This window comes from Chenopodium quinoa, unplaced genomic scaffold (assembly GCF_001683475.1).
Source record: "Chenopodium quinoa cultivar QQ74 unplaced genomic scaffold, ASM168347v1, whole genome shotgun sequence".
Classification (NCBI taxonomy): Eukaryota; Viridiplantae; Streptophyta; class Magnoliopsida; order Caryophyllales; family Amaranthaceae; genus Chenopodium; species Chenopodium quinoa.
Genome location: NW_018743252.1, coordinates 10,672,550 through 10,698,369, shown reverse-complemented (window position 1 = coordinate 10,698,369; position 25,820 = coordinate 10,672,550). Strand labels below are relative to the sequence as shown.

The 25,820-nt window shown below is 35.5% G+C and overlaps 2 protein-coding genes across 4 annotated transcripts; both read right to left on the bottom strand.

Annotated features, from left to right (window-relative positions):
- Window positions 1-3,421: 3,421 nt before the first annotated feature.
- LOC110735232 lies at window positions 3,422-19,126 on the bottom strand. Of its 3 annotated transcripts, none has more exons than XM_021915417.1 (12): window positions 18,836-19,126; window positions 10,914-11,213; window positions 10,603-10,839; window positions 10,170-10,469; window positions 8,802-8,824; window positions 7,613-8,020; window positions 4,977-5,254; window positions 4,569-4,900; window positions 4,271-4,462; window positions 3,886-3,949; window positions 3,694-3,795; window positions 3,422-3,612 (listed from the first exon to the last, which is right to left on the bottom strand). In XM_021915417.1, the coding sequence occupies exons 7-12, from the start codon at window positions 5,142-5,144 to the stop codon at window positions 3,511-3,513; spliced, it is 960 nt and encodes a 319-aa protein (XP_021771109.1). In that variant the 5' UTR covers window positions 5,145-5,254; window positions 7,613-8,020; window positions 8,802-8,824; window positions 10,170-10,469; window positions 10,603-10,839; window positions 10,914-11,213; window positions 18,836-19,126; the 3' UTR covers window positions 3,422-3,510. The 3 variants fall into 3 exon arrangements, with proteins under 3 accessions (XP_021771109.1, XP_021771110.1, XP_021771111.1); XM_021915418.1 differs by lacking the exon at window positions 18,836-19,126 and adding an exon at window positions 15,610-15,669; XM_021915419.1 differs by lacking the exons at window positions 4,977-5,254; window positions 7,613-8,020; window positions 8,802-8,824; ... (1 more) ...; window positions 10,603-10,839; window positions 10,914-11,213.
- Window positions 13,765-14,798, bottom strand: LOC110734953. Its single transcript, XM_021915072.1, has 2 exons — window positions 14,136-14,798; window positions 13,765-14,091 (listed from the first exon to the last, which is right to left on the bottom strand). The coding sequence occupies exons 1-2, from the start codon at window positions 14,796-14,798 to the stop codon at window positions 13,765-13,767; spliced, it is 990 nt and encodes a 329-aa protein (XP_021770764.1).
- Window positions 19,127-25,820: the final 6,694 nt, after the last annotated feature.

The window sequence follows — 25,820 nt, the reverse complement described above, 5'->3', positions numbered from 1 at the left end:
TCTCTAGATTCTCTCTCCTCTATTTTTAGTTATTGTTTATTCTTGATTTCTTCTTCCATAATTATTAGGAAAATTTTCAAAAAACCACCCAAAAATGTGATCAATTTCTAACTAACCACCCAAAAAAAAATTTATTTTAAAATATCACCCACTAAATTAATTTTTTGCTCAGATTCCCACCCAATTTGAAAATCCGGTGGCTTTTTAACATGTGGGGCCCAGTTTAGTTATTTCCCTCTTTTTTTTTTCCTTTTCTCTCGACTTCATTGTGTTTCACTCTCTTTCTCATTCAACTCTCCCAACTAACCCTATTCTACAATCAATTTTCAATCCTTTTTTCAGCGAATTCCCCCTTTCTTCAAAAATTGTTGTGCATTGTTCAATTCAGAACCCTAAATTCGTCATTAAAACCCTAATTGTAATTGCAGCAGGAATTAATCTAGAGTAATTGCTTGAAGTGGGGTTGTTTAATTGCTACCACAACAATTACAACAACAAACAAACACAAACAACAAGGTTACAAATAAAGCAAACTTAACTGAAATCGAAAGGAAAACCACAATTTAGTACTACCAAATACCCTAATTGCCAAAATATCACAATTAAATCGTGTACATGCAAAAACCCTAATTAATGAATCCCACAAATTCCCCCAATTAACATTTTGCAAGAACCCTAATTTTTCCAGATAATTGAGATTACCTTGTGCGAATTCAAGTTATGTCGTTGTTGTAGATGCAAATGCAATTAGAAGCAAGCTTAATTTTGTGTAATTTGGGGATAAATTTTGTTTAGGATCAAAAATTGAATAAGGAATAGATTTTTATAGGAAAAAATCGGGGGAAGAAAACAAATAAAAGCATAAACTAGCCGTTAATAGCCGTTATGTGGGCCCCACATGTTAAAAAGCCACCGGATTTTCAAATTGGGTGGGAATCTGAGCAAAAAATTAATTTAGTGGGTGGTATTTTAAAATAAATTTTTTTTAGGTGGTTAGTTAGAAATTGATCACATTTTTGGGTGGTTTTTTGAAAATTTTCCTAATTATTATATCAGTATTGTTGCCATACTATGAAAAATGAAATTTCACCCCTGTATTATTCCCTCAGTAAATTTACTCCCCTTAAATATTATCCTCTTAATTATTACATGGAATCCAGGCATGTCCTAAAAAGTTTACTTTTATGCTGAAATAAATAATCAATTTGTAGTAATAATAAAAACATAACACTCTTCAAAAAAAAATAATAAAAAATATAATAAAAACATAACAAAAATATATATCTCAATTTTTACTCATATTAAATCATTGTGAATATTAGGAACATGTGCAAAGTCAGTCCCTAGCGTAGGGTTTGGTTGTCCCTAGCGTAGGGTTTGTGGTTTTGTGCTCGAATCTCCTCGATTTGCCTCGATTTCAATTGCTTTCTGCTTGAATTTTCACTCTTGACTTGATTATCAGTTTTTTTTTTTCCCCTGGATTTTACTCTGTTGCAATGGCAGAGGAAGAGTTACTTTCTGAGTTCGAGAAATTTAGACTTACTGAGGACGAAACCAAGGTTATAGGAGGCGATTTGGCAGAAGATTTAACCCGACCTGATTCTGGTAATCATATTTCCTTATCTTTGGTAGGGAAATTATGCACTACGTGAAACCTTTCAATGTCGAAGCAATGAAACGAACCTTGACGAATGTATGGAGACTTGAAGGCCAGGTAGTCATTAAGATGGTGGAGATGAACCTTTTTGCTTTCCAATTCTTCTGTGAGGAGGATAAGGAGAAGGTCGTGAATGGATGTCCTTGGTTTTTTTTTGACAAACTTTTAGTGCTAAAGGAGATCGGTGGAGATGAACAACCATCAGAGATTGCGTTTAGGTTTTCTTCTATGTGGGTACGATTGATAGATGTGCCTTTCAACAAGCGCAACGAGAAGATTATGAAGGAGATTGGAGACTATCTTGGTGGATTCATTGAATTCGACGACTCTGATCCCTTAGGTTGGGGGGAATTTATGCGTATCGATCGAAATTGGTAACGAAAAACCACTCCGGAGGGGTCTTTTTCTGGCTACGAGCAGCTCTTCTTCAAAGTGGATCACTCTTAAATATGAATGGCTAGCCGATTTCTGTTTTTTCTGTGGTCGCATTGATCACACAGAAAGCTCTTGCCCTGGAAAAGATGAAGTAATGTTGATCAGGGAGTTATCTACCAATATGGGCCATGGCTTCGCGCATCCCCTCGAAAGTGCTCCCGTCAATCTTCGGCTCAGCTTGAAGAAGAGAAGAGACTGAAGCAAAATTTGCTGACCTCAAGAAAGCCTCGAAAGACGAGTTACTATGACTCCGATGCAATCAAGTTAGGCCCTCCAGGTGCTGCCCGCAAGCTTCTTTTCTCAACCCTAACTCCCTCAAATTCTTTGTCCTCTAGACCAAGAGAGGCAGCTCTAGTCAAAGTCTTTTGCGAAGCAAACTCAAAGACAGTGTTCCGCATTAAGAGTGATCTTGATGGTGGGAGTCAGGGAGGGAGCTTGGAGAATAAAGATATCATAGAGGAAAGGGTCGAGGATGATAACATGGAGGATCAGGTGGATAATCTGATTAATGATGAGAGTACTGACATGGAGCATGATTTAACAAATTCTGTGCAGTGCTTGTTAAGGAGAAGACACTAGTAGAAAAAGTGTTATTTGTAACTGGCGAAATTGACCTTTTATAACTGGCATTGTTGGTTGCGAATGCCACCGTTACAACTAGTGAAAATTATTCGTAACCGGCTCATGTTAGTTACAAATAATGTATTATTCGTAACTGGCATAACCCAACGCCAGTTACAAAAAGTCTATTTTCTAGGTAAGAAATCACACTATTTGTAACTGGCATTAAGTTACGTCGGTTACAATAAGGGTACATTCGTAACTAGCATAACCCAACGCCAATTACAAAAAGTCTATTTTCCAAGTAAAACAGTACACTATTTGTAACTGGCATTAAGTTACGTCGGTTACAATAAGGGTATTATTAATAACTGGCAAATCATAACGCCGGTTACGAATATATTTTTTATTTTTAAAAAAAAAAATACTATTAGTAACTAGCACTAGATTACGCCAGTTACTAATAAATATATATATATTTTTAAATATTTGATTCGAATACAAAAATGGTAGTATATCCTACCAAATGACCCATCGTAAAATGGGTTATAACCTGTTACAATTCAACCTAAAAACACGTACTGCGAATATTTCCATACTTCCATACAATACAAACACTCTAAATAATTCCGCACAACTCGAATAATTCATCCATAACCGTACAATACAAAAAAATTAATTATACTTTAATTTCCAAAAAACAATTAAACTTGAATTAAAACAGCATTGATTTATAATTTAAAAATGTAATAACAATAACCAATAGGCTAAATAAAATTAAAGTAGATATATAAAAATGTGTTATATCATTTTATTAAGCTAAATGCGATAAATCATAACATCGATTAATAAGATAACTAGTCTTTCAACAAAAAATTAAGCCTAAAAAACTTAGCCCATTGTTCTCGAATCTCATCCAATTCTACATCGTTGTAGGCTGCAAGTCTTGCCAAATACTCCTGAAAAAAAAAACGTGTATATAATTATACTTTATAAAAATAAAACATCAACCAAAAGTCGTAATACATTTCATCACTAACCTCTTTCAAATTACCCTTGCAATCACTATGGAAAGATACTATCTCATACATATATCTCATCACATAATAAGCACATTGGGTACCACCACATTGTTGAGCACACTAATTCCAATGAACATAGTACAATTATTTAATATATTAAATAATACTTTCATTACTAATAGAACGAAATAGCAAAAATTATACGCTTACCTCCATTCTTATGTGTAGTAATTGTGGCTTACTCTTTTTGAAAGAATTTTCTTTAAGGTGTGACCTGTATACATTGTAAAGTAAAAAAATCGTAAAAATCATTAGATTAAACGAAAGAAAATTAAATTTTAATCACATGCATATGAATACGTAGTACTAGGAATGTTGTGTACTAACATCTTCATTACTTTGGACAACTCTGAGTTTCGAGCGTTCGAAAGTGATTGAATAACAGAATCAAACTCATACACAAGACTCATACGCAAATCAATCACATAGAGTACCCAATGACTCCTACATTTTTATAAACTTGTTTGTATTATTCACATAATTAAAATAATAAAATTATGAAAAAGTAAAGATTTCAAGGATCAGTAGTACATACGCTTCCATATATGGAGCCAAAATGAATTTGCATTGTGCATCCTTTTTCCTTAATTCAGTAAGAAAAGCATTTTTCAAATACATATGGACTTCAAGGAAATCTTTCTTGATTTCAGCTACAGAAATTTTTTGTGGGCACAAGAATTTGATTTTAGTCTTCTGAAATAATGAGATATGCTCTTCAATTAAGTACCTGCATTTTACAGAAAAAATAAATAATTAGTATAATAAATGGATCTAATAAAATATATTTCATAGTAAAACAAATTCAAATAACTTAAATGAATGTTAGTATTTACAATATGTAGACATGGATTAATGAAATATTAGCCCATGCTCCTCGTAGTAATTCAGAGATATCATCACTAGTAACATAAATTTGTGTGTCTTCCTTTTGATAAAACAATGGAGCCTTCAATGGAATTGTTGTAGTATCATAATCTCCACTTCCTAAAGTCATGCAATAATACAACATAGAACACTGTTCACCAAGACTCTCAACAATATTTTCCGGAATAGTTATGCCTTTGCCTTTAATAGTTGAATGCTCTGAGTTGATAGGTCCGCAACTATCAACTTTCTCTTTGGTTTGCACCAATTCATTATCCGTCTTTTTTGCCAAAGTCATAACCTTCAAGAAAAGATAAATATTAATATAATTTAGTTACAAATATCTTAGATCATTACATAGCATATCAATGGATTACCTCATCAGTAAAGAAGACTAAATCTGCCGGCCACCCCAAAAAATAACCTTTTGCCTCACCCAATTTGGTGATACCGTCATCAGTCTCTTCAGTCTCTTCTGGGAGATTTAGGTGAGAATAATCACTGTAAACATGGTCAACACTAGCTCTATAGATGTCACGGTTCATTTTCTTATTATGAATCACTCCACTAGGACAAGGTTATGTCGTTCCATCGGCCACAATCAGTGAGTTCCCACTGAACTCATCAACTAAAGCAAGACGACATTTAGTTGGACCTACATAATTGATCATGTCGTAAGAAACATGAAAGCATAATCTACAGTTAACAACTAATATTCAAGTGCTGAATACAGTGTTTATATTTTAAAGCACTGATGTAAAAAAATAAGATTAATAAAATTTATGAATGATATTTTCCTTTTCATAAATTAGAAGCATGGCAATAGGACCGATTAGTACTATATGTCTACATGTTTCATAAATATGTGTGTCAAGGGACATAATAAGGCTTCCAGATTATAATTATGTCAATAGACTAAATGTCACGTACACTATAACTATCTAAGACCCTGAGATTCCAAGGAATATAAGAACCAGAACTAATGAATACATGAAAGTAAAGACACATCCCATTAGCATCAAGCCTCAACGAATCCTAATATTCCATTCTGTTGCCCACTGTTTGAGATTTTTCACTTTGAAACATTGATTCAGCCTTCTCCCTAACATATTTTCCTAATATGTCAAAATCCTAAAGAGCGGGCAAATAATTTTATGACTAAATTAGTACGTGAAGGCTGAGCATTTTTGCTATTACAGACATGGAGAAATACAAAAAAAATTTATGTTGAAGCAACCATTCTTTGGCTCTTTTAGTTTTCTTATTTTGAACTCCAAGAGTTAAAAAAAAAAAAAAAAAAAAAAGCCATCAGGAATCCTGTTCCAAATTATTTGAATTACATACTCCTGTCAAAAAAACTCGAGATCTAACTAAGAACCAGCTAAATTATAAGGATTCAGCCATTAATTGTACAAAATACAGATTATAACATCAGAAGCAATGAATATGGAACCTCTATGAAAAAAAATGTTCACTGATCATGGTATATTTTGAAGTAGCTTATCACAGTTATTCTGGCTCAAGTACTCTTGTTAGATAAAGGTACAAGTCCAAGTGTCAAACACTAAAACTAATATTTTATTTAAACATCTATGTGTCATGTCCAAATGAAGTATAGTAAGGATGTCAAACATCAAGCACCCAGCACCAATATTTGATTAAAATGAGGAAATATGCTCCAAACAATATGAGAACTACAATCTATCTTTCTTAATAATTTTGGAGACAAAAATTGACTGTTTGAGGATAGAATGAGCAATGCAATATTTTTGTTTCCAGGAAAAAAGGGATGATAGGTTTGGGTGATATACATATAAATATATAATGAGAATCAAAAGTAATGCAGTGCCTCAATTGAAGCGTTTTGCATAAGGGCCAGTGGGCATGTAGGATTATGGTACATACATTTCCCCTGGAAAATAGCAATACCATCATTAGGTTAGACCCTTGATTTAAAGTGCATTGACTAAGAACAACTTCACAGAACTTCATGGAGCATATGATCATGATAAAGTTAACCCAAATGAGGTCTCAGCATTACAACAGATACGAGAAAGACATCAATAATGATAACGCGGCTCGTCTATAATGTATTAGCTGTACCCACAGGGTAAAACTGTAAAAGGGAGAAAAAAATTATATGGTAGGAGTTCAAACTTTCAAACAAAGAAATATAGTAAGGAGTAGCTACGGTTCTCAAAGGAAGTCTATACACTCATATCAGAAACAACAATTGATAAATATCATGGCCTTCTAAAGGGGCTGCACCTGAGCCCCTTTCATAAACCCTAGACAAAAACACCATGTTTTTGAAACGCGAAGGCACAAATCAGCAATACAGGACAGAGCAGCTATATGACAGCAACAACAAGACAAAAATGAGTGTTATTGTTTCATTGCTTGAGTTGAGGGGTGAGTCTATACCAGGATTCACAGCATATAACTCCACAGACCTAAAATTAAGAAGACTAAACAATACCACTCCAACAGCAAATTCTACAAGCAATACCAACCAACTCCACAAACCTAAAATTAAGAAGACTAAACAACGCTGAACAAACTATCCATCCTAACTCAGTTCTGAATTCTGTTCTGATTTTCAGTTCTGAATTTAGTTCTGAAAGCCAGCTCTGAATTACGTTCTGATTTTCAGTTTTGAATTCAAATATGATTTTCAGTTCTGAATTCAATTCTGAATTCAGGTCTGATTTTCAGCTCTGAATTCAGGTCTGATTTTCAGCTCTGAATTCAATTCTGATTTTCAGCTCTGAATTCAGGTCTGATTTTCAGCTCTGGATTCAGGTCTGATTTTCAGTTCTGAAAGTTGGCTCTGAATTCAATTCTGATATTTAGTTCTGAATTCAGTTCTGAAATTCGGCTTTGAATTCCGTTCTGATTATCAATTCTGCATTCAGTTATGAATTTAGACTTTGAATTCATTCTGATTATCAATTTTGCATTCATCTCATGTGATAATAATTAAGAGTTCAATCTCAGTCAAATGAAGGTTTACCTCTAACAAGCAAGGACTTAGCTCCGTTGGATTGGTTGAGTAAGATGGGGAAGGTTGAGCATCATTTACTTGCAAATCATTAACAGTCATGTGTGGTATGAAAGCAGAAAGATAAGAATTTACAGCTGCTGCAATGCCTTCCTTTAATTTTTCTTCAAATTCCCGAGTTAAGTTCTCTTTAAATTCATCTAGTTCTTGTAATGAGCAACCACTTTTAGTCATGTTTTTACCTTTTACCGGGCCAAATTCTTTTCTATAGCCGACACCAATCCCACATCCACCAAGTCCTTTCAGAAATCCACGATGGTCCTTTTTCCCAAATGCCAAAGTAAGGGCATCAACGCCTCGCTCTGATTGTTTACACTCTCCTTCCTCAGATTCCTTTGCTTGTTTTTGCAAGTTCTCTTCCTGTTAGACAAAACATAGAAAAATTTAATTAGATGACCAAAAATGTGTAATGTCAGTTGTAGGCGTCATTTGAAGTGCGCCTATGTTAAAGCATGTGGTGAATATGCTTGACACTCATAGGAAGTGGGAATTGACATTACGACTAGGGACAACGATTAGGGACAAATAAAGTAGGGAGTCGCCAACAAGTTTTTAAGGAACTTATAAACCGTTCGTGGATCATAAAAGGCAACCACGAATAAGGGACAACGATAGGCAACAACGATTGACCCGTGAAGGTTACACCCCATTCATAATCCATGAGATTACTAACTCCATATAGTTCGGAACCACGAAAGGAGGATCGGGGATGATGGTACGAAGTGAGTCATGGAGTCACATTCGCCCATATTGGCCTCTACTCGATTCTTATAGTGAAAAGTGATTCCTGCGATCTCAAAGGCATGCAAACAAAGATTCAATTTGCTCCAAACTATTATTATGCTAAATTGGTTTAATATTAATGCAACATATAATTCTAAAATATTTGTGATCACTTGAATTAAATAACAAGATTAAAAAGGAACCTAAACCGGTTGTCCAAATTATCTTATTAGGCGTGATTTTCAATTACATATTCCCTTTAAACATGCAATATAGTGATCATAAAAATAATAGAATTAACATTGGAAGCAATTTAACCATTATAGCGTTAGTCAAATCAAATATAAAATAACCTAATCATGATACTAGCAATAAGAAAATAAAATAAGAGTAATTAAATTAATTAATAATTACTCACATTCCACGCGTTCCTTTAAATTGCTACATCATGAATAAATTGTTAGTAACTTCAATAAAAATATAAAGTAAATGGAAACAATTAAATTAAATAAAAAGTAGAGTTGATTTGGTCCAAACCCTCAGTTAATTCTACCTTTCACGCCTTGGTTTAAGTATAGAACTTTGGGTTAATTATGAACTCCTTGGAGTGCTTAAGGGAAGAATGATGTAATTAGGAATATAGGTTTAAGGCTTAGAATATAGGAGAAAGAGTAGAATAATTTTTGGTGTAAAAGAGAGGAAGATAATGATTTGATCATGAAGCTTGTTGATGATTGAAAAAAGGGAGATATGACCTCTATTTATAGGGAAAAAAGAGGGGTCGAATCAAGAAAAGATAAGAATTCGAATCGGATAAAATCCTTGCAATAGACAACAGTTTTTGCGGTTTTTGTTTTTATCATATCTTTTGATCCAGAAATCGGAATAAGATGAATAAGATATCGTTGGAAAGCTCTTAAATTCTAATTTCTAACACAATTTGAATCAGATTAAAATATTTTATAAAATAAAATATATGGCCGAAATAGTGAGACGGTGTCAGTTTTGTATAGAGTTTGACATTTTATTCATATCTTTTCCGTTATAGCTCGGAATTGATATTATAATATATCATTGGAAAGATAATTTCAAGGGCTATACAACCATATAAAAATTGGATAAAAATTATGAAGCACGAAAATAATATCTGTCTATCTTTGAACATCTTTCAATTCGAATAAAATTAGGATTTTCAAAAAAAGGAGTTTTATTCAATTTCAAACTCTTTAATCTTATCTTTTCAAAAAGGATGATTAAGATCTTTTAGAAACTTTTATAAGCTTCCAATTAATCGTAATTGGTTTAGGAATGGTTTTAAATCATTTGGACCCTCCACATGATCATTGGGTCGTAGGTAAGGTGGGCTTAGGTTCGGTTTGGGCTCAGTTTAATATTTTGGCCATAACTTATTCGTTATAACTCGGATTTGGGCTTATAATATATCTTTGGAAAGCTCTTTTAAAGCCCCATCCAAATATTTAATCATTGGACCCATATTATGGACCAAAATAAACTGGATCAAACGTTTTTATAAAAAGGACACGAAATGAATTATTTTGGGTTTAAAGGCACGAAAAGAGGAAAATAAGTTATGGTTTGGGGAAATGGGCTAGGAATTGGGTTGGTTTATGAAATGGAAACATAGATTTAAGCACTCCAAAAATTAAATACTCAACCCGACCAATAATGGCGGTGAAAGGTTGTTCATCATCGGGTTTGGTTTTGGGGAGATATTTTTAGGTGTCTACATTAGTAGATTTCTTTGTTTTGATAAACTATGACATACAACTATAATGGCTGTTCGAATAGTCTCCGTATCTTTTGGGTCGATGCCCCATGTTCCATCTGGCAACCGCTTTTCATGAGCTAAAACCCACTCAAGAGCTCGACGATAAAAAATAGAACCAGTTGATGTACTGCTCTGGGAAGTGTTGCCAGTAGTTGAAGATTCTGCCAGAGCAGGAAATCTATTTTCAAGTCTCTTTTTCTTATTCCAAATTATCCGAGCTCTTTGAAAACTGTTTCAACCCAAGTGATGGCGACATTTGTTTAGCTTTGCATTTTCTTTCCCCTTTTCACTCTTTTCCTGTTTTTTTTTTTTTTTTTTTTTTTTTTTTTTTTTTTTTTAAAAAGAAAAGAAAAGAGAGTTAAACATTATCATATTCTTCACAATCAGTTTTTGTTTGATTAATTAACAGTGCATGTGAATATGTATTTACCTTGAATTCTGCTGATTTACTATATATTTCGAATCTCTTCCATTTCTCCTCTGTAAAGTAACCTTCATACACTTCCCATGGCTTCATATTTGCTTTAGGAGAAGTGGCCGGGTATGGGTTTTTAAAAGTGATGAATCGTGCCCTTAAATTCGACTTGTGACAGCTGAATCGCGAAGCCACAACACTATGAAACCTTTTTTTCCTTTCTCCACTTGGATCCTCAATGTGGAACATTCGCTGTGGATTAAAAAAAAAAGTTAACTAATATTTTGAATAGCAACATGACTAACTAGTAAGTGAATAGTTTATACCTTTGTCTCCTCCCATATATTTTCCCGATCCACTTTATCTATTTTTGCATACTCATTCACAGTGATGTCTAATCTCTTAGCACATGCACCAATTTGTTTTCCATAAGCGGGTTCCCATTCACCAGTAGGCAAGTCAAAATCATTAAATTCAAGCACCATAGGCTTACTTGATTGTATTGCCTTTGATGGCCCCCTACTCCTCTTCTTAGATGATGTGGCTTGCAAAGCAACATCTTGGCTTGAGGAAGTTTGCTCTTGACTTTGTTGAATGGCCATATATGCTCCTTGATCTAGAAGTGCCTGCATAAAACAAAAGACAGAAACTGATAGAATTAAATATCACATGAACAGAGCTATATTTTTACAGATTATAAAAGGTTTCTATCTACAAGTAAGTAACAAAGCAAGCAAATATAAATAATAAAAGCAACCTGCAGAGACATTATTTTTCAATTCCTGAAGTTATAATACCAATAAAAACAGTCAAGCTTGTGCCGCATATATAAGAACTATGTAAAATTCCATTTAATCTGTCAAAGCTCAAAAGACTAAAATCCAAGTGAAACTGGAGGTTTTATAGTCATCTAACATTATTGTCTAGCATTATAGTTACAAATTAATCGAAGAATTAAAAAGAACTACAGATTGATAAAAAATGAAGCCTAGGTATCAACATATTCTCCCTCCTCATGGGCATACTCTTCATCAGCGACAATGTCTTCCCCCTCTCTTAGGGGTTGAACCCCAATAGATAGAGGCGATGTATCATCAAATAGGTCATACTCTTCCTCATCGACAACATTTTCGACACCAACAATTCTTCTCTTGCCTTGAACAATAACCTGCCAGTTATGATCAATGTTATCCCTTATATAGAAAATTTGTTTTGCTTGTGAAGCTAAAACAAAGGGCTCCTCCCCATCAACAAATCGACTTGAATCCACTAAAGTAAAACCAAATAGTTCATCTATCTTTTTGCCTCGCCGGTTGTCAGCCCACCTGCATCGGGAAACTGGAACTATAAAATAAACATAATTCAGCTCCCATATCTCTTGAATGACCCCATAATATGACTGTGTTGCATTAATAGGCCTAGCATCCTTAGAGCTTGAGTATTCCGTAGAAGATGCGACAACCATGACACCACTATTTTGATGTACACTCTTATCATCTTGGCGACTAGTGTAGAAACAATACCCATTGATGTCATAGCCTTCATAAGTGTTCACAAACAATTGAGGACCCCGTGAAATCAAGCCATCTGATCGTATCAGATACATTATTATTCGGTTGCCCTAACTCACACTTCACTTGGTTTTGAAACCATTCAACAAAAGAATGATTATGTTTTTGCATCAAAGCATATTTACTTATTCTTGGATTCATTCTTTTTAAATAATTGAGATGAGTTTCTATATAAGGATGGACTTCTAAAAGGTTTTGAAGAACATAACGATGAGCTTTCTGGATTCTATCTGATGGAGGCTTCACAAACTGACGATCGATCATCCCTTGCCCTTGAAGTATGCCTTCGTGTCGAGATGTTGGAACTCCAATTTCTTTAGCCTTAGTTAAGAACACAGAACAAAATTTACTAGCCTCCTCTGCAATAATACCTCCAACAATAATACCTTCTGGATGTGCTTTGTTGGTCGCCTTTTCTTTCAAAGTTCCCATGTGTCTCTCATAAGGGTACATCCATCTCAAAAAAACCGGGCCACATTCCTTGATTTCTCGTACTAGATGGACAACCAAATGAACCATTATGTCAAAAAATGAAGGAGGAAAATACATCTCAAATTTGCATAATGTTTCTATAACATCAGTTTGCATTTCATCAAGTTTATCTGGGTCAATCACCTTGTTACATATGGCATTAAAAAATAGGCAAATTTTAATAATAGTGTTCCTAAGATGTTTTGGCAAAAGACCTCGAAGTGCAATAGGCAACATCACTTGCATCATGACATGGCAATCATGGGATTTCATACCAATTAATCTCTTATCGGCCATTGAAACTAGACGCTTAATGTTTGACGAATACCCTGTAGGTACTTTGATGCCGTACAAACACTCACAAAATATTTGTTTTCTCCTCTCTAGACAATGTGCAGCAAGCTCGAGGCAAAAATGTCTTTTTTGTTTCGTCATTTTCCACGGGACATAACTTTGGTCGAATATTTGCAAGCTTCATGTCTTTCCGGACATCTTTAGTATCCTTTGTCTTGTTAGGTATATTTAATAATGTCCCGATGATTGAATCGCATACATTTTTTTCAATATGCATAACATCAAGACAATGTCTAACAGACAAGTGTTTCCAATAAGGAAGAGTCCAAAATGTAGATACCTTTTTCCAAAGACCCGTAATAGAGGTAGGTTTACCTAACTTTCCCGAAAATTGTCTCAACATCTTTGATTCTCTCCCACAACTCTATATCACTAAGTGGCTCACGCAACCACTGTTTCTCTGGGAACCCATTGAATTCAGCTTTTTTCTTACGATAAGGGTGATCTCAACGAAGCAGTCGTCTAGTACGCATATAAACATCCTTTCCAAAATTCTTGAGGCGTGTTGGTTCCATTTTGCCCTCACAAATGGGGCATGGTTTTTTCCCTCAAGTTCTCATAAGCCGAGAAATCACTTACAGTGCAAAAAATCATGGCCCGTAAAGTAAAATTTGTACTTGTATGGGCATCAAACATTGGAACACCTTTATCCCATAATAGTCTCAAATCCTCCAAGAGAGGCTCCAAGTAGACATCTATGTCATTACCGGGTTGTTTGGGACCCGATATTAGAAGCGACAACATGATGTACTTACGTTTCATGCATAGCCAAGGAGGCAAGTTATAAATCGACAAAAGCACCGGCCATAAGGGTACCGTAAGGATTCATCCCGTCGGTACTTAATGCAAATCTCAGGTTCCTAACCTCTTTACCAAACTCTGGAAATGTATCATCAATATGTTTCCATTGCTTCGAATCAGCGGGATGCCTAATGTACCCATCTTTCTTCCTCTCTTGTGCATGCCACACCAAGTTTTTTGCATCCTTCTTGATAGAAAAAAGTCGTTTAAACCTCGGTATTATAGGCAGATACCATAACACCTTAGCTGGTGGCCACTTCTTGCGATTGGGGTTTGAACCCTTGCGCTTGTAGCGATCAATACCGCACTTTGGACAAGCATCAAGGTTTTCATACTCATTTTGAAAAGTACACAATCATTAGGAAATGCATCGATCTTCGTGTACTCGAGACCTAAGGGACACAATAGCTTCTTTGCATAGTAGGTAGACTTAGGAATGTCATTCCCTTCAGGAAGCATGTCTGATAAAGCTTCTAACAACGAATTGAAACTTTTATCAGTCCAACCGTTCTTTGCTTTCAAGTTAAATAATGTTAAAACCCCTGAAAGCTTAGAGTACTTTGCACATCCAGGATATAAAGGTGTCTCGGCGGCCTTTGACACATTTTCAAACATACGAGATTTTTCGTTCACATGATCACCAAAACCATCCATTATCTCAGGAATGCGATCCTCCTCAAAATTTTCATCGGTATCCTTTTCATTATCATCATGTTGTTCTCTATTCTCCATATCAGCATCATTGATTGATGACCTACTAGTTGTAGGAATTATTTTCTCACCGTGCCAATACCAAATGGTATAATTTGCCATGAACCCACGGCGAAATAAATGGTTTTCAACCACACTAATTTCCTTCCACTTCTTCACATTGTTGCAATCACGATAAGGGCAAAAGATTGTTTCCCCTTTAGTAGTCCTCTGGTGTTCAATAGCAGTTCTACAAAATTCCTCAATCCCGTTCAAGAACTCGGGTTGAGTTCGATTTTCAACATACATCCAATCACGATTCATTTCTTACTACAAATTATAGAAAAAGAAAGCATATAACTATTAGAACAAGTACATTAGAAACAAACAAAGACAATTACAATAGAACAACAACCAGAGATTATCAATCAACTCCCACAAGATAAAATACCTCAAAAAATAGTCAAACTCACAAGTATGAACAAAATGCAAGCACACTTCATATATGCCTACCAGGCTACCACTAATTCATTTTCTCTCTAGAATTATAGTTCGGTTAAATAAATACAACCAATTGGAATAACCGAATAAAATTGGTGTGTTTACTCATTTTCAGCTCTGAATTTCAACTCTGATCATTTTAGTTCTGATTCTCAGTTCAGAATTTTAGCTCTGAAATCAGTTCAGAATTTCAGCTCTGAAACCAGTTCTGAATTTCAACTCTGAAATCAGTTCTGAATTTCAGCTCTGATATCAGTTCTGAATTTCAATTCCTTAAGATGAATGAGGTATATAACAGATGCTAAGAATGGAAAACAGTGCATGCCGGCAGGGTATATTCCATAATATGTCCAAATATCCATTCACCACAATAAAGGCACACGTAATTCGTTTACATTTCAGGTAGTGCAGGCATCTAGTAGCAACTTAGTCTAATGCATAAGTACAGCACAACTGACAAAAACTGATGCAAAGTCATCCAAGAAAACCCATGAAATAGTCTCAGTTGTGTCCTAGATCCTATGTACTTTGATTATGAAGCTTGGTAATTATAAGTTGTTTCTTAATTACAAATCATCATGGTTTTAGCCTCAACGAAATCTTAATATTATCAACCTAATTCTACAATGTTGACCTGTCAAGCCGGAAATCTCCAACCTTGCTCCCTCTCCTTATGGTTTTAGACAGGAAAAACAGACATTAATAAACACACACAAGTTAAGAGCATATATTTCTTCTCAGAATCATTATTAGGCACTAAAGTGCAGGAGTACAACCATAAGGATATAACATCCAACACGACAAACAACAAATTTCGATCTAAACCCTACAGAAATTTCACTCAGAAATGCCAAATCCAAACCTATGGACGTTTAATTAAATTGAAGGACAATGGACGTACTCTAACAACTTAATTAACACATTTTCAAATTGATTGGCTACTGTTTAATAAATAGATTACAAACCAATGAATCAGGTCAGTAAGTTCAAGTAGTAAGATTAAATCAGATGATGATCAATCATCAAAAGTTCGAAATGATCATTAATTCGTAATAACGATGAAAAAGATGTCATCAATCCAGTCTGAAAACACCAGAAATTGATCAAATTACAACCCTAACATCAATCAAATGAGCAGCCTAATTCTTCAATTAGGTCAAAATAATCTTAAAACATATCAAAAATTGAGAATTCACACTATTTTCTTACATAATGAAAGCGCTGAATTCTTCCTAAGTCTATAGGGTTGTAGGCTTTTATAGTCAAGCATAACAAATTACACCAAAATCAGCATATATTAGCAGTCTTAACATCACATGGTCATGAACAAATTCTGGAACAATCAGTAGTACAGGGCACAAACAGAGCACAAGCAGAACAGCCACATGACAGCAGCAACAAGACAAAAAATGACCACTAAGAATTGTGGGAGGAAGTCTGAAATTCAGTGAAGCTACATAGGCAGTAGATGACAAAACTAGTGATTGTATTAGGGTATTTGGTAAGAGGAATGCTTGGTATAAAAGGAGAGAGTAGGGTATGAGAATGTTATGCCGATTTTGATGTTATCATAGAGTATTAAGTAGTAGTTGTAGTAGTAGAGTAGTGCAAGATTCAATCTTTAAATTAGCAATCTTTATCTAGCTTAACTTGTAGCCTCCATTACAATATTAATCAAAAGAAAGTCCAAGCTTTTCTCTCTACTTTGTGAGTTACTATTACATTGAGTATCTTGAGCTTCGAGTCTACAGCATAGAGCTTTGGTTTCTCTTGGGTTCCTAAGTCATGAATGCAGGTGCGACCAACCAGTGGTTGCAAATTCAGTTTTGAAAGTCAGTTCTGAAAGCCAGCTCTGATTTTTAGCTCTGAATTCAGTTCGGAAAGTCAGTTCTGAATTCAATTCTGATTTTTCAGTTTTGAATTCAGTTCTGATTTTCAGTTCTGATTATGGTCTGTAATGAGCAATAAGCACATCCCCACCCCTAGCACAACTTTTTCAGGAATAATTTGTCAGAGGCGGTATTTTAAAAAAAATGGCAAGAATGGTAATCAGCAAAGCATTATATGAACTCCAAAGTCCAAACAAACAACTACATATTTGAGAGCAACCCTTCTACATGGTTCCTGAGCAACCCTCCACATTTCCCTAGAGCAACTATAGATTGCAATAACACAAAATGATATCTAAAACATTTCTATCTCATCTTTTAATTTCCAAATAGTGAACGTCTCATTAAACCATATCAACTTTGATATCTTAAGGCAATATACAAGGGCAGGCATCAGGGTATATGCCCAATTACAAAGCCAGGAATCGATAACTAAAATTGCATCATCAAGGCCTATCCTCCCTTGCAAAGCTCAGCTAACTTAAAAGTTCACTTTGAAACTTTCCATAAACTGTGAAGTAGTCTAGCCAGAGGCAGACAAGCAGCAAGAAATTTATTGTATCTGGACTTCATAAAATTGGAAATCAAAATATATTACCCATCTAAAATAGATGGGGCAGCATCAACAAACATAAAAAAGAATCTCCACATCTATTAGACCAACAAACATAAGAAAGAATCTCCACAATCTTGGCCTTTATATTCTGTCAAGAACGAACAACAAAGCAAAAGGATGAAATTCATCCACTTGATACACACATTAGCATGACTATTAGACCAAGATAAGTAACAAGAAACTACAATTACAACACACCAACAACCACAACAACCTATGCATCTTAAACTGGTCTATGCATCTTAAACTAATCGGCTTAAAGGGACTTGAAATATAATTCATATTAGGCTGGCCTCTTTCTCTATTACTTATAACCGACATAGAAAAGGGGTAAAGTTGTTGTTACTTGTTGTAGTAGAATAGTTTATACTGGGCTACTGGCAGCAGCCAATTTTAAAGCTTGGCAGCAACTAAATACCATGCTAGTATAAAAATGTGCTTTCAAAAGACAATTTTTAATAGACCATTACTAAACGATTTAGACTATGATACTAGCCTTTTTGTTTGATATGAATGAACTAAAACTCAACCCCTCTAGAACTTCTACATGTAAACTTGATACCTCAATTTTGCTATACCGTTGTGATTTTAACCATTGTAAAATCATACTTACCCCTACTACTCTTCAGCTCATTGATAAAACTGAGGATTCTCACATAACTCAACGGCTCAACCTGATTGTAAGATTCATACAAACAATTAAATCAAACAAACCAACCAAAAAGCCTAAGATCATAATCTAAACGAAGCATAATGCATAATTTTCATGGAATCCATATAAACTTCTTAAGAGTTCTATAACTAAAATCGCTTAAAACTTAATTTAAGTGTACCACCACATGCATATATGACTTCAAATAAGAATCAAATTTCCCATCCTAATCCTTTATTTCTTGACAATAATAGCGTTCAACACAACAACAACCACAGCAGCGTTCAACATAGATGCAATAATAATAAAAACAACAGCATTCTCAATGTAACGGTAATCTCAATTAACTTGCACACACAAATTTACACACGCTTCAAAGAGAAAAACAGAAGCCTGACATACTCGGCTAGTGTACACCAATGAGAACCTTTATCTATTAAACAGCAGCCTGACATACTCGGCTAGTGTACCCCAATTAGACATGCATGTACCCCAATTACACAAAGCAGTTCACAAACAATAATCGTTTCTTAATTTTTTTTGTTCGGAATTATTCATCAAAACCTAATTTCCTTCGTTTTTTAATAATCTAATTCCATTAAAAATTAATCAAGTAATTGAAAACAACAACAATCAATTCGAATTTACATGTAAAAACACTAATTCGAAAGTAAAATAACCCTAATTCAAAAGGAACACATACCTCAAAACTTTGATAAAAATCCCCTAAAGCTGATCCCAAATTCGAACAAACCAAAACAACAATTAATGGAGTGAGATGCAGCGACAGAGAAGGAAGAGAGGTGAAGGAGAATGAGGAGCAGTGAAGGGGTGAAGGAGGAGCAGTACGTGAAGGGGGAGCGAAACTACAGTAGTGTTAGTTTTTTTTATTTTTGCGAATTCTGAGTATGTAATAGCTACCTTTATTTTTTTATTTTTTTTTTACCTTTAATCAAAATTTAAATGAAAATTACTTTTCAAAAAAAAAAATTTAATGAAAAATAAATAAAATTAAGAGAAAGTATAAAACTAGAAACTTTCCTTCAAAAAAAAAAAAAAAAAAATAAACTAGAAACTTAATATTTGTTGGTTTAAAAAAAACAAAAATTATTGTTAGACTTATTATTTATAACCAGCGTTTGTAAGCTAGTTACAAAATTTTTACCTTGACTTATTATTTGTAACTGGCGTTTGTAAGCTAGTTACAAATGTTTTGGTCAACTTTTCTTTGACTTGTTATTTGTAACTGGCGTTTCTAAGCTAGTTAAAAATGTTTTGGTCAACTTTTTTGACTTAATATTTGTAGCTGGCGTTTATAAGCTAGTTACAATTACAAACGCTTTGGTCAAACTTTCTTTGACTAAGTATTTGTAACTGGCGTTTGTAAGCTAGTTACAAGTTTTTTAGTTAATTTTTTTGTGACTGAACATTTGTAACTGACATTTATTTAGTCAGTTACTAATAAAACTTCAAATAAAGATACACCACATATTAGTAACTGACATTTACTACGTTGGTTACTAATGTCATGGAATTTGTAACTGGCATTATCTTAGTCGGTTACTACTGATGCTTCTGTAACTAGCATAATATACGCCAGTTACTAATAGGGCATTACAAATAGCATTTTTTCTACTAGTGGACCTTGGCTATGAAGGTTCGTGGGTTACTTGGGAGAGAGGGAATACTCCTGAAAAGTTGGTTCGAGAACATCTTGACTGGTTCATAAATTGTACGGGCTGGTGTTCATGGTTTAAAGAGGCTCATGTGCAACATATGACAAAATACAAATCGGATCATGTGGCGATTTTGCTTGACACTGAGGCTAGAAGGAAGACTCCAAAAAAAACCGAGGGAAAGGCGCTTTAAATTTGAAACTTGCTGGTTACTTAAATATGGGATTGAAGATGTTAATAAGCACGCTTGGGGGTCCTCTGACCACCTTCATATGGCGCATAGACTTGAATCAGTTTCAAAGAATCTGACAAAATGGAGTGGTGATGCGTTCGATAATTTGGGGGTCAAAATAGCTGAAGCGAAGGAAGCTCTTAAAACTGCACAAAATAATCGAGGCTTCTATCCTAAATTCGCTTAGTGTTCTCGGCTTGTAAAGTTACTTGATGATTTGCTCGAAAAGAATGAGGCTTATTGGTATCTTCGCTCTCGGGTTTCCGAAATCAAAGATGGGGACAAGAATACCAAGTACTTCCACCATAAAGCGTCGCAACGGAAGAGTAAAAATTATATCAAGGGACTGATGACAATGGAGTGTGGCAGACCGGGGAAAGTGAGATTGAAAAGATTATCATGGGATTTTATGGCTCCTTGTTTTCGGCAGGGGAAGTTGACTCTCAACTTTTGGATGAAGTCCTTCAAAGTGTGCCTCACATGGTCACGGAAGGTATGAATTTCTCTTTGTGTCGTACTTTTTCAAAAGATGAGATTTTTATTGCTCTCTCCCAAATGGCACCTTGTAAAGCCCCGGGCCCCGATGGTTTACATGCTATTTTTTACCAGAAATTTTGGCATATTGTTGGTGATGATGTTACTATTTTTGTGAACAATATTATTTCTAGTGGAATCTCTGCTAGAGAGATTAATATGACTAATGTGGCTCTTATTCCGAAAGTGAAGGACCCGTCCACCATTGCTCAATTTCGGCCTATTGTTCTTTGTAATGTATTATATAAATTGGCTTCGAAATCTGTGGCAAATAGACTCAAACCCCTTCTCCAAAATATTGTTACTGAGAACCAGAGTGCCTTTGTCCCAAAAAGGTTGAATACTGATAATGCTTTAATTGCTCTAGAATTATTTCATACTATGAAATATAGGGAAAAGGGGAAGAAAGGTTATGCGGTTATGAAGCTTGATATGAGTAAAGCTTATGACCGAGTGGAATGGGAGTTCTTACGGAGACTTCTCACAAAACTTGGTTTTGCTGGAGCTTGGGTGGAAACCATCATGATTTTTGTATCTACAATAGAGTACTCTTTCATAATAAATGGAGTTCCTTCGAGACCCTTAACTCCGTCGAGGGGACTTCGGCAAGGCGACCCTATCTTGCCTTATCTTTTTATTTTGGTTACCGATGTTTTGTCTAGAATGTTGCAGTTGGCTTTGAAAAGAAAGCTTATCCATGGTGTTCGGGCTAGCAGAAATAGCAGAAATGTAAGTCGTGTTCTCTTTTGTGAAAGATCGAATTTGGAAAAAGATACAAGGTTGGAAGGAGAGATTACTTTCTAGAGCCGGTAAAGAAGTTCTTCTAAAATCGGTTATCCAAGCGATTCCAACTTACCTCATGGGGGTCTATAAGTTTCCTTCTTCTCTGATTTCTGAAATTCACTCAATGATGGCTCGGTTTTGGTGGGGATTGAATTACAAGGAGAGAAAGATGCATTGGAAGAGTTGGGATTTTTTATGTCAACCTAAGTGGCTTGGGGGTTTAGGCTACCGTGACTTGGGGGTTTTTAATGATGCTCTTCTGGGGAAGCATATTTGGCGACTTGCGTGCAATGAAAACTCTCTTATTAGCCGTGTTTTCAAGGCTAAGTACTATCCTCACTCCTCTGTCTTTGAAGCGGCTTTGGGCTCTTGCTCAAGTTTCTCATGGCGCAGTATATGGGGCTCGAAGTCTCTGGTTCTTGAAGGTCTTCTTTGGAGAGTTGGTAATGGATAGAAGATAAAAATTTGGGAATACCCTTGGCTCATTGATGATGAGGGGCGATTTGCTATGTCTGAATTTCAAGACCCCGAGTGTGTTATGGTAGCAGATTTATTTTCTGCTCATGAGAGTGGGTGGGATTATGAGAAGGTGGAGAGAACTTTCAATGAACGAGATAAGCAACTGATTTATGCCATCCCCATCAGTGACAGGTTGCCTGCAGACATTCCCACCTGGGCATGGTCCAAGCATGGTGATTATGAGGTGAAGACAGCCTATCTTTTAGGCAAGTCATGCTTGCTTGATAACTTCAAGAAGTTTTGGGTTGAAATTTGGAAGGCCAAAGTCACGCCCAAGGTGAGGCATTTTCTCTGGAGGTGTTGTACTAATACTCTCCCCACTCGTGCTTTGCTGAACTACAGACATCTCATTGATGACCCAAGATGTCCTTGCTGTGGATTGAGCTGCGAGTCTGCTGCCCATGCCCTTATCTCCTGCCCCTCTATTCGTGCTTTGTAGGAAAAATCTGAGTGTAGTGTTGCGCTAAACATTGGGGAGGTTACTACATCTGGTGAAATTATTTTGTTATGGCAGGACAAGTTAGACGAAGACACTTTCCAGAAAGCTTTGTTAATTGTTATTGGTCTGGCAGCTTTGGCATAGGCGCAATAAATGGTTATTTAAGAGCACCTGTGAACCTAAGGAGGTTATCCTTCACCGTCATTGCAGACTGGTTGATGATTTTAATCTTTATAATGAGAAGATTTATGGCGGCTTAAACTAGGTTCGTACTCCCAGCAGAGCTATTTAGATTCCTCCTCCCTTGGGGGTGATTAAAATCAATGTTGATGCCTTAACTAAGGATGATGGGTGGATTAGCTTGGGGGTAGTGGCACGAAACAACTCAGGGCAGGTCTTGTTTGCTGCTGTCAGAAAAATCAAAGCCAGATGGGATCCATTTGTAGCTGAGTGTAAAGCTGCTGTCTTTTGGCTAAGGAAGGCAAGAGAACATGGCTTCATTGATTTGATTTTTGAATCAGATTCACAACTTATGGTGTAGAAGCTTGGAAAGAACACCTTCAATATGTCTCCAGTGGACAGCATTCTAGAAGACATCATTGCTTCTAGCTCTAGTTTCTCGTCTATTATTTGGTCTCATGTTAAGCGAGATGGTAATTGTGTAGCTCACCATCTTGCAAGATTAGTGCAGGTTGGTGTAGAGTAAAGTTGGGAAAATCATGTCCCTAGTGATATTTCCCCGTATGTACTTGTTGATACTCTTACTATTTAAATAAATTGCTCTAACCGGTTTAAAAAAAATATCATTGTGAATATTTTTTTGTGCAATTATTATGTGTAATTATGCATAGTTATAAACTGCCGGTTGATTTTACAAAATACATTTCATTTGGTAGAATATTTAACTGCTTGAAATCTAATAAAAAAAGTATATCAAACCAGCCAAGTGAAACAACTAAGAACTGAACGCCAATGGCTAATTGCCAAACATGACTATTTGACTAATAGCCAATAACCAAACACTAATATTTGAATTAAATGGCTTTTTTTAAACCTGGTCACAAAATGAAATTTACTCCAAAAATTATTGTTGTACATAATTTATACAAACACAACATTAATACCAATAATAAAGCCTTACTCTCAAAATGATTTGGATAAGCCATCATGAATTGTCATACTGAACAATTAGATACAGAAAAAGGGACATAATTAGATAATTAATTAAAAGAGTGTTTAATAAGTTGTAATAAATCCGCCATAAAAAAAAGTTAATAAGGTATATATTAACATATATATAAATCCTTTGGTTTGACCATCTTCCAAGACATTCAGGGTTTGACACTGTTCTATTTTTATTTATTTTTCTTTAAAAAAAATTGCTTTACCTAATTTTGTTAATCATCTTTTATATAACTAGTCGTTGGAGCACGCGCGTTGCGCGTGCCCCCCCCCCCCCCCCCCCCGACGGCAAGATAAGTACAATTCGTGGTTGTATTCTTTTTTTGTGATATTTGCGGTTGTGTTCGGGTTTTGTAATAGCAAGGATACATGAATTTGTAAGTAGTAATAAGTAATGAAAAAGTTGCTATGGACATATATCTATGAATAAAAAATTATTAAAAGTGAGGTAATCTAGAACGCCATTATATATTTTAAAACGCAATACAATTTCTTATTACTTAGATAATTTTCGAATAGCTTTGTATTAAAATGATTGCAATAATAATGAGTAGTAATAAAAAAATGCAATATTAAAGGTTAAGGTTGTGTAAAATGGATTAAACGTAAAAGATATGAAAGAATTGTATTGTTGTTCGTGAGACTATTTAAGATAAAAAAAATTTCGAGTGACTTTGTGTATAATGTTGTTTTTCTATTGAAAACTGTAGCTAGTACAAAAGTTTATAATCGATCCCCCGACCCTTTTATCTTTCTTGTCTTCTCTCTTTCTTTCCCTCTCTCTATTTCTATCACTCTATCTATTTCTCTCTCTTTCTCTTCCGACCCTTGTTTCTCTTTCGAGCCTTGTCTTTCTCTCTTTCTTTCTCTTCCTGCCCCTTGTTCTCTCTCACTTCTCCTGACCCTTTTTCCTCTCCTTTTATTCTCTTTCCCGAAACCTTTCCTCTCTTATCATGCTCTAGCTCTTCTCTCTAAGTCTGCCCCCTCTCTCTCTCTTCCAGTCGTTCTCTCCACTCCTACCAAGGTCTCTCCTCTCCTATGATGCTCTCTCCTCTCTTAGCACTTAATTGCACTTATTGAATGTCTCTCTCTCTCTTCCATGTCTCTTTCCTCTCCTAGCATGCTCTCTTCTCTCTTAACCTACCCCCTCTCTCTCTCTCTCTCTCTCTCTCTCTCTCTCTCTTCCAGCCGTTCTCTCCACTCCTAGAAAAGTCTCTCCTCTCCTAGGATGCGCTCTCCTCTTTTAGCACAAATTTGCACTTATTGAGTGACCATCTCTCTCTCTCTCTCTCTCTCTTCCAGCCGTTCTCTCCACTCCTAGCAAAGTCTCTCCTCTCCTAGGATGCGCTCTCCTCTTTTAGCCAAATTTGCACTTATTGAGTGACCATCTCTCTCTCTCTCTCTCTCTCTCTCTCTCTCTCTCTCTCTCTCTCTCGCGCACCCCCCCTCCCCGACGGCAAGATAAATAAAATTCGTGGTTAAGTTGTGTTTGGTTTTTGTGATATTCGTGGCTATATTCGAGTTTTGTAATAGCAAGGATACAAGTAGTAACAAGGAGTAGTGATAAAGTTGCTATGGAGACATATCTATGGAAAAACAATTTTAATAAGTGAAGTTATCTAGAATTTAGTAGTTAATTAAATATGTATCTCGAAAGTATTAAGTAGAGTATAACTACTCACTCGTTTTCTACAAAGTGTCTTATTAGTTTCGAACAGTAGAGTAAATTGGAAATGAGTGGAAAAAGAGGATAATTTGAAAAGGGTGGTAAGAAGCAAGTGATAGAGGAACAAGTCCAACCATTTCATTTCTTTGTTGCCCTATATTGTCATTCTCTCTTTTTCCTTTTCTTTTCCCCTTGCCTTGTCTTAATTATTCTTTTTCTATGGATTTGAAAGTTATTGGTCGACTTGCTCCTCTCTCACTCATTCCTTCTTTTATTGACCTAAACTCTTTCTCTCACTCTTGTTTCCTAATCTTTCTTGTCCTTGTTCTATCCTCTAAAAGGTTGTGAAAATTAATAGGTTGTATTTGCTCCCTCTCCCCTAGCCTTACTCTCCCCCTGGCCCTTCTATCTCATCCGACTTCTCTTTATCCCGCTCATTCTTTCAGCCCCCCCACTCGCTCTTTATCAGTTTCTCTTTATCTCTTACTATTTTTATCGATATATTTGTCTCTCTTCTAATCCTCGTTTATTTCTCTTTCCTGACCCTCCTTCTCTCACTCTCCTTCTCTATCTCTTAAGTTCTTTTCCAGCTCTTCGTTCTCTCTCTCTCTCTCTCTTCTCTCGGCTCCTCTCTCCCTGACCTTTTTTCTCTCATGC

Coding starts and splice junctions, on each gene's coding strand:
- LOC110735232 (XM_021915417.1), bottom strand. CDS start 5,144: ATGAACCGTGACATCTATAGAGCTAGTGTTGACCATGTTTACAGTGAT. Junction 4,463..4,568: donor TTAATCCATGTCTACATATT/GTAAATACTAAC, acceptor TGTAAAATGCAG/GTACTTAATTGAAGAGCATA. Junction 3,950..4,270: donor TTGGCTCCATATATGGAAGC/GTATGTACTACT, acceptor CAATGTATACAG/GTCACACCTTAAAGAAAATT.
- LOC110734953 (XM_021915072.1), bottom strand. CDS start 14,798: ATGAATCGTGATTGGATGTATGTTGAAAATCGAACTCAACCCGAGTTC. Junction 14,092..14,135: donor ATGCATTTCCTAATGATTGT/GTACTTTTCAAA, acceptor GCTTGTCCAAAG/TGCGGTATTGATCGCTACAA.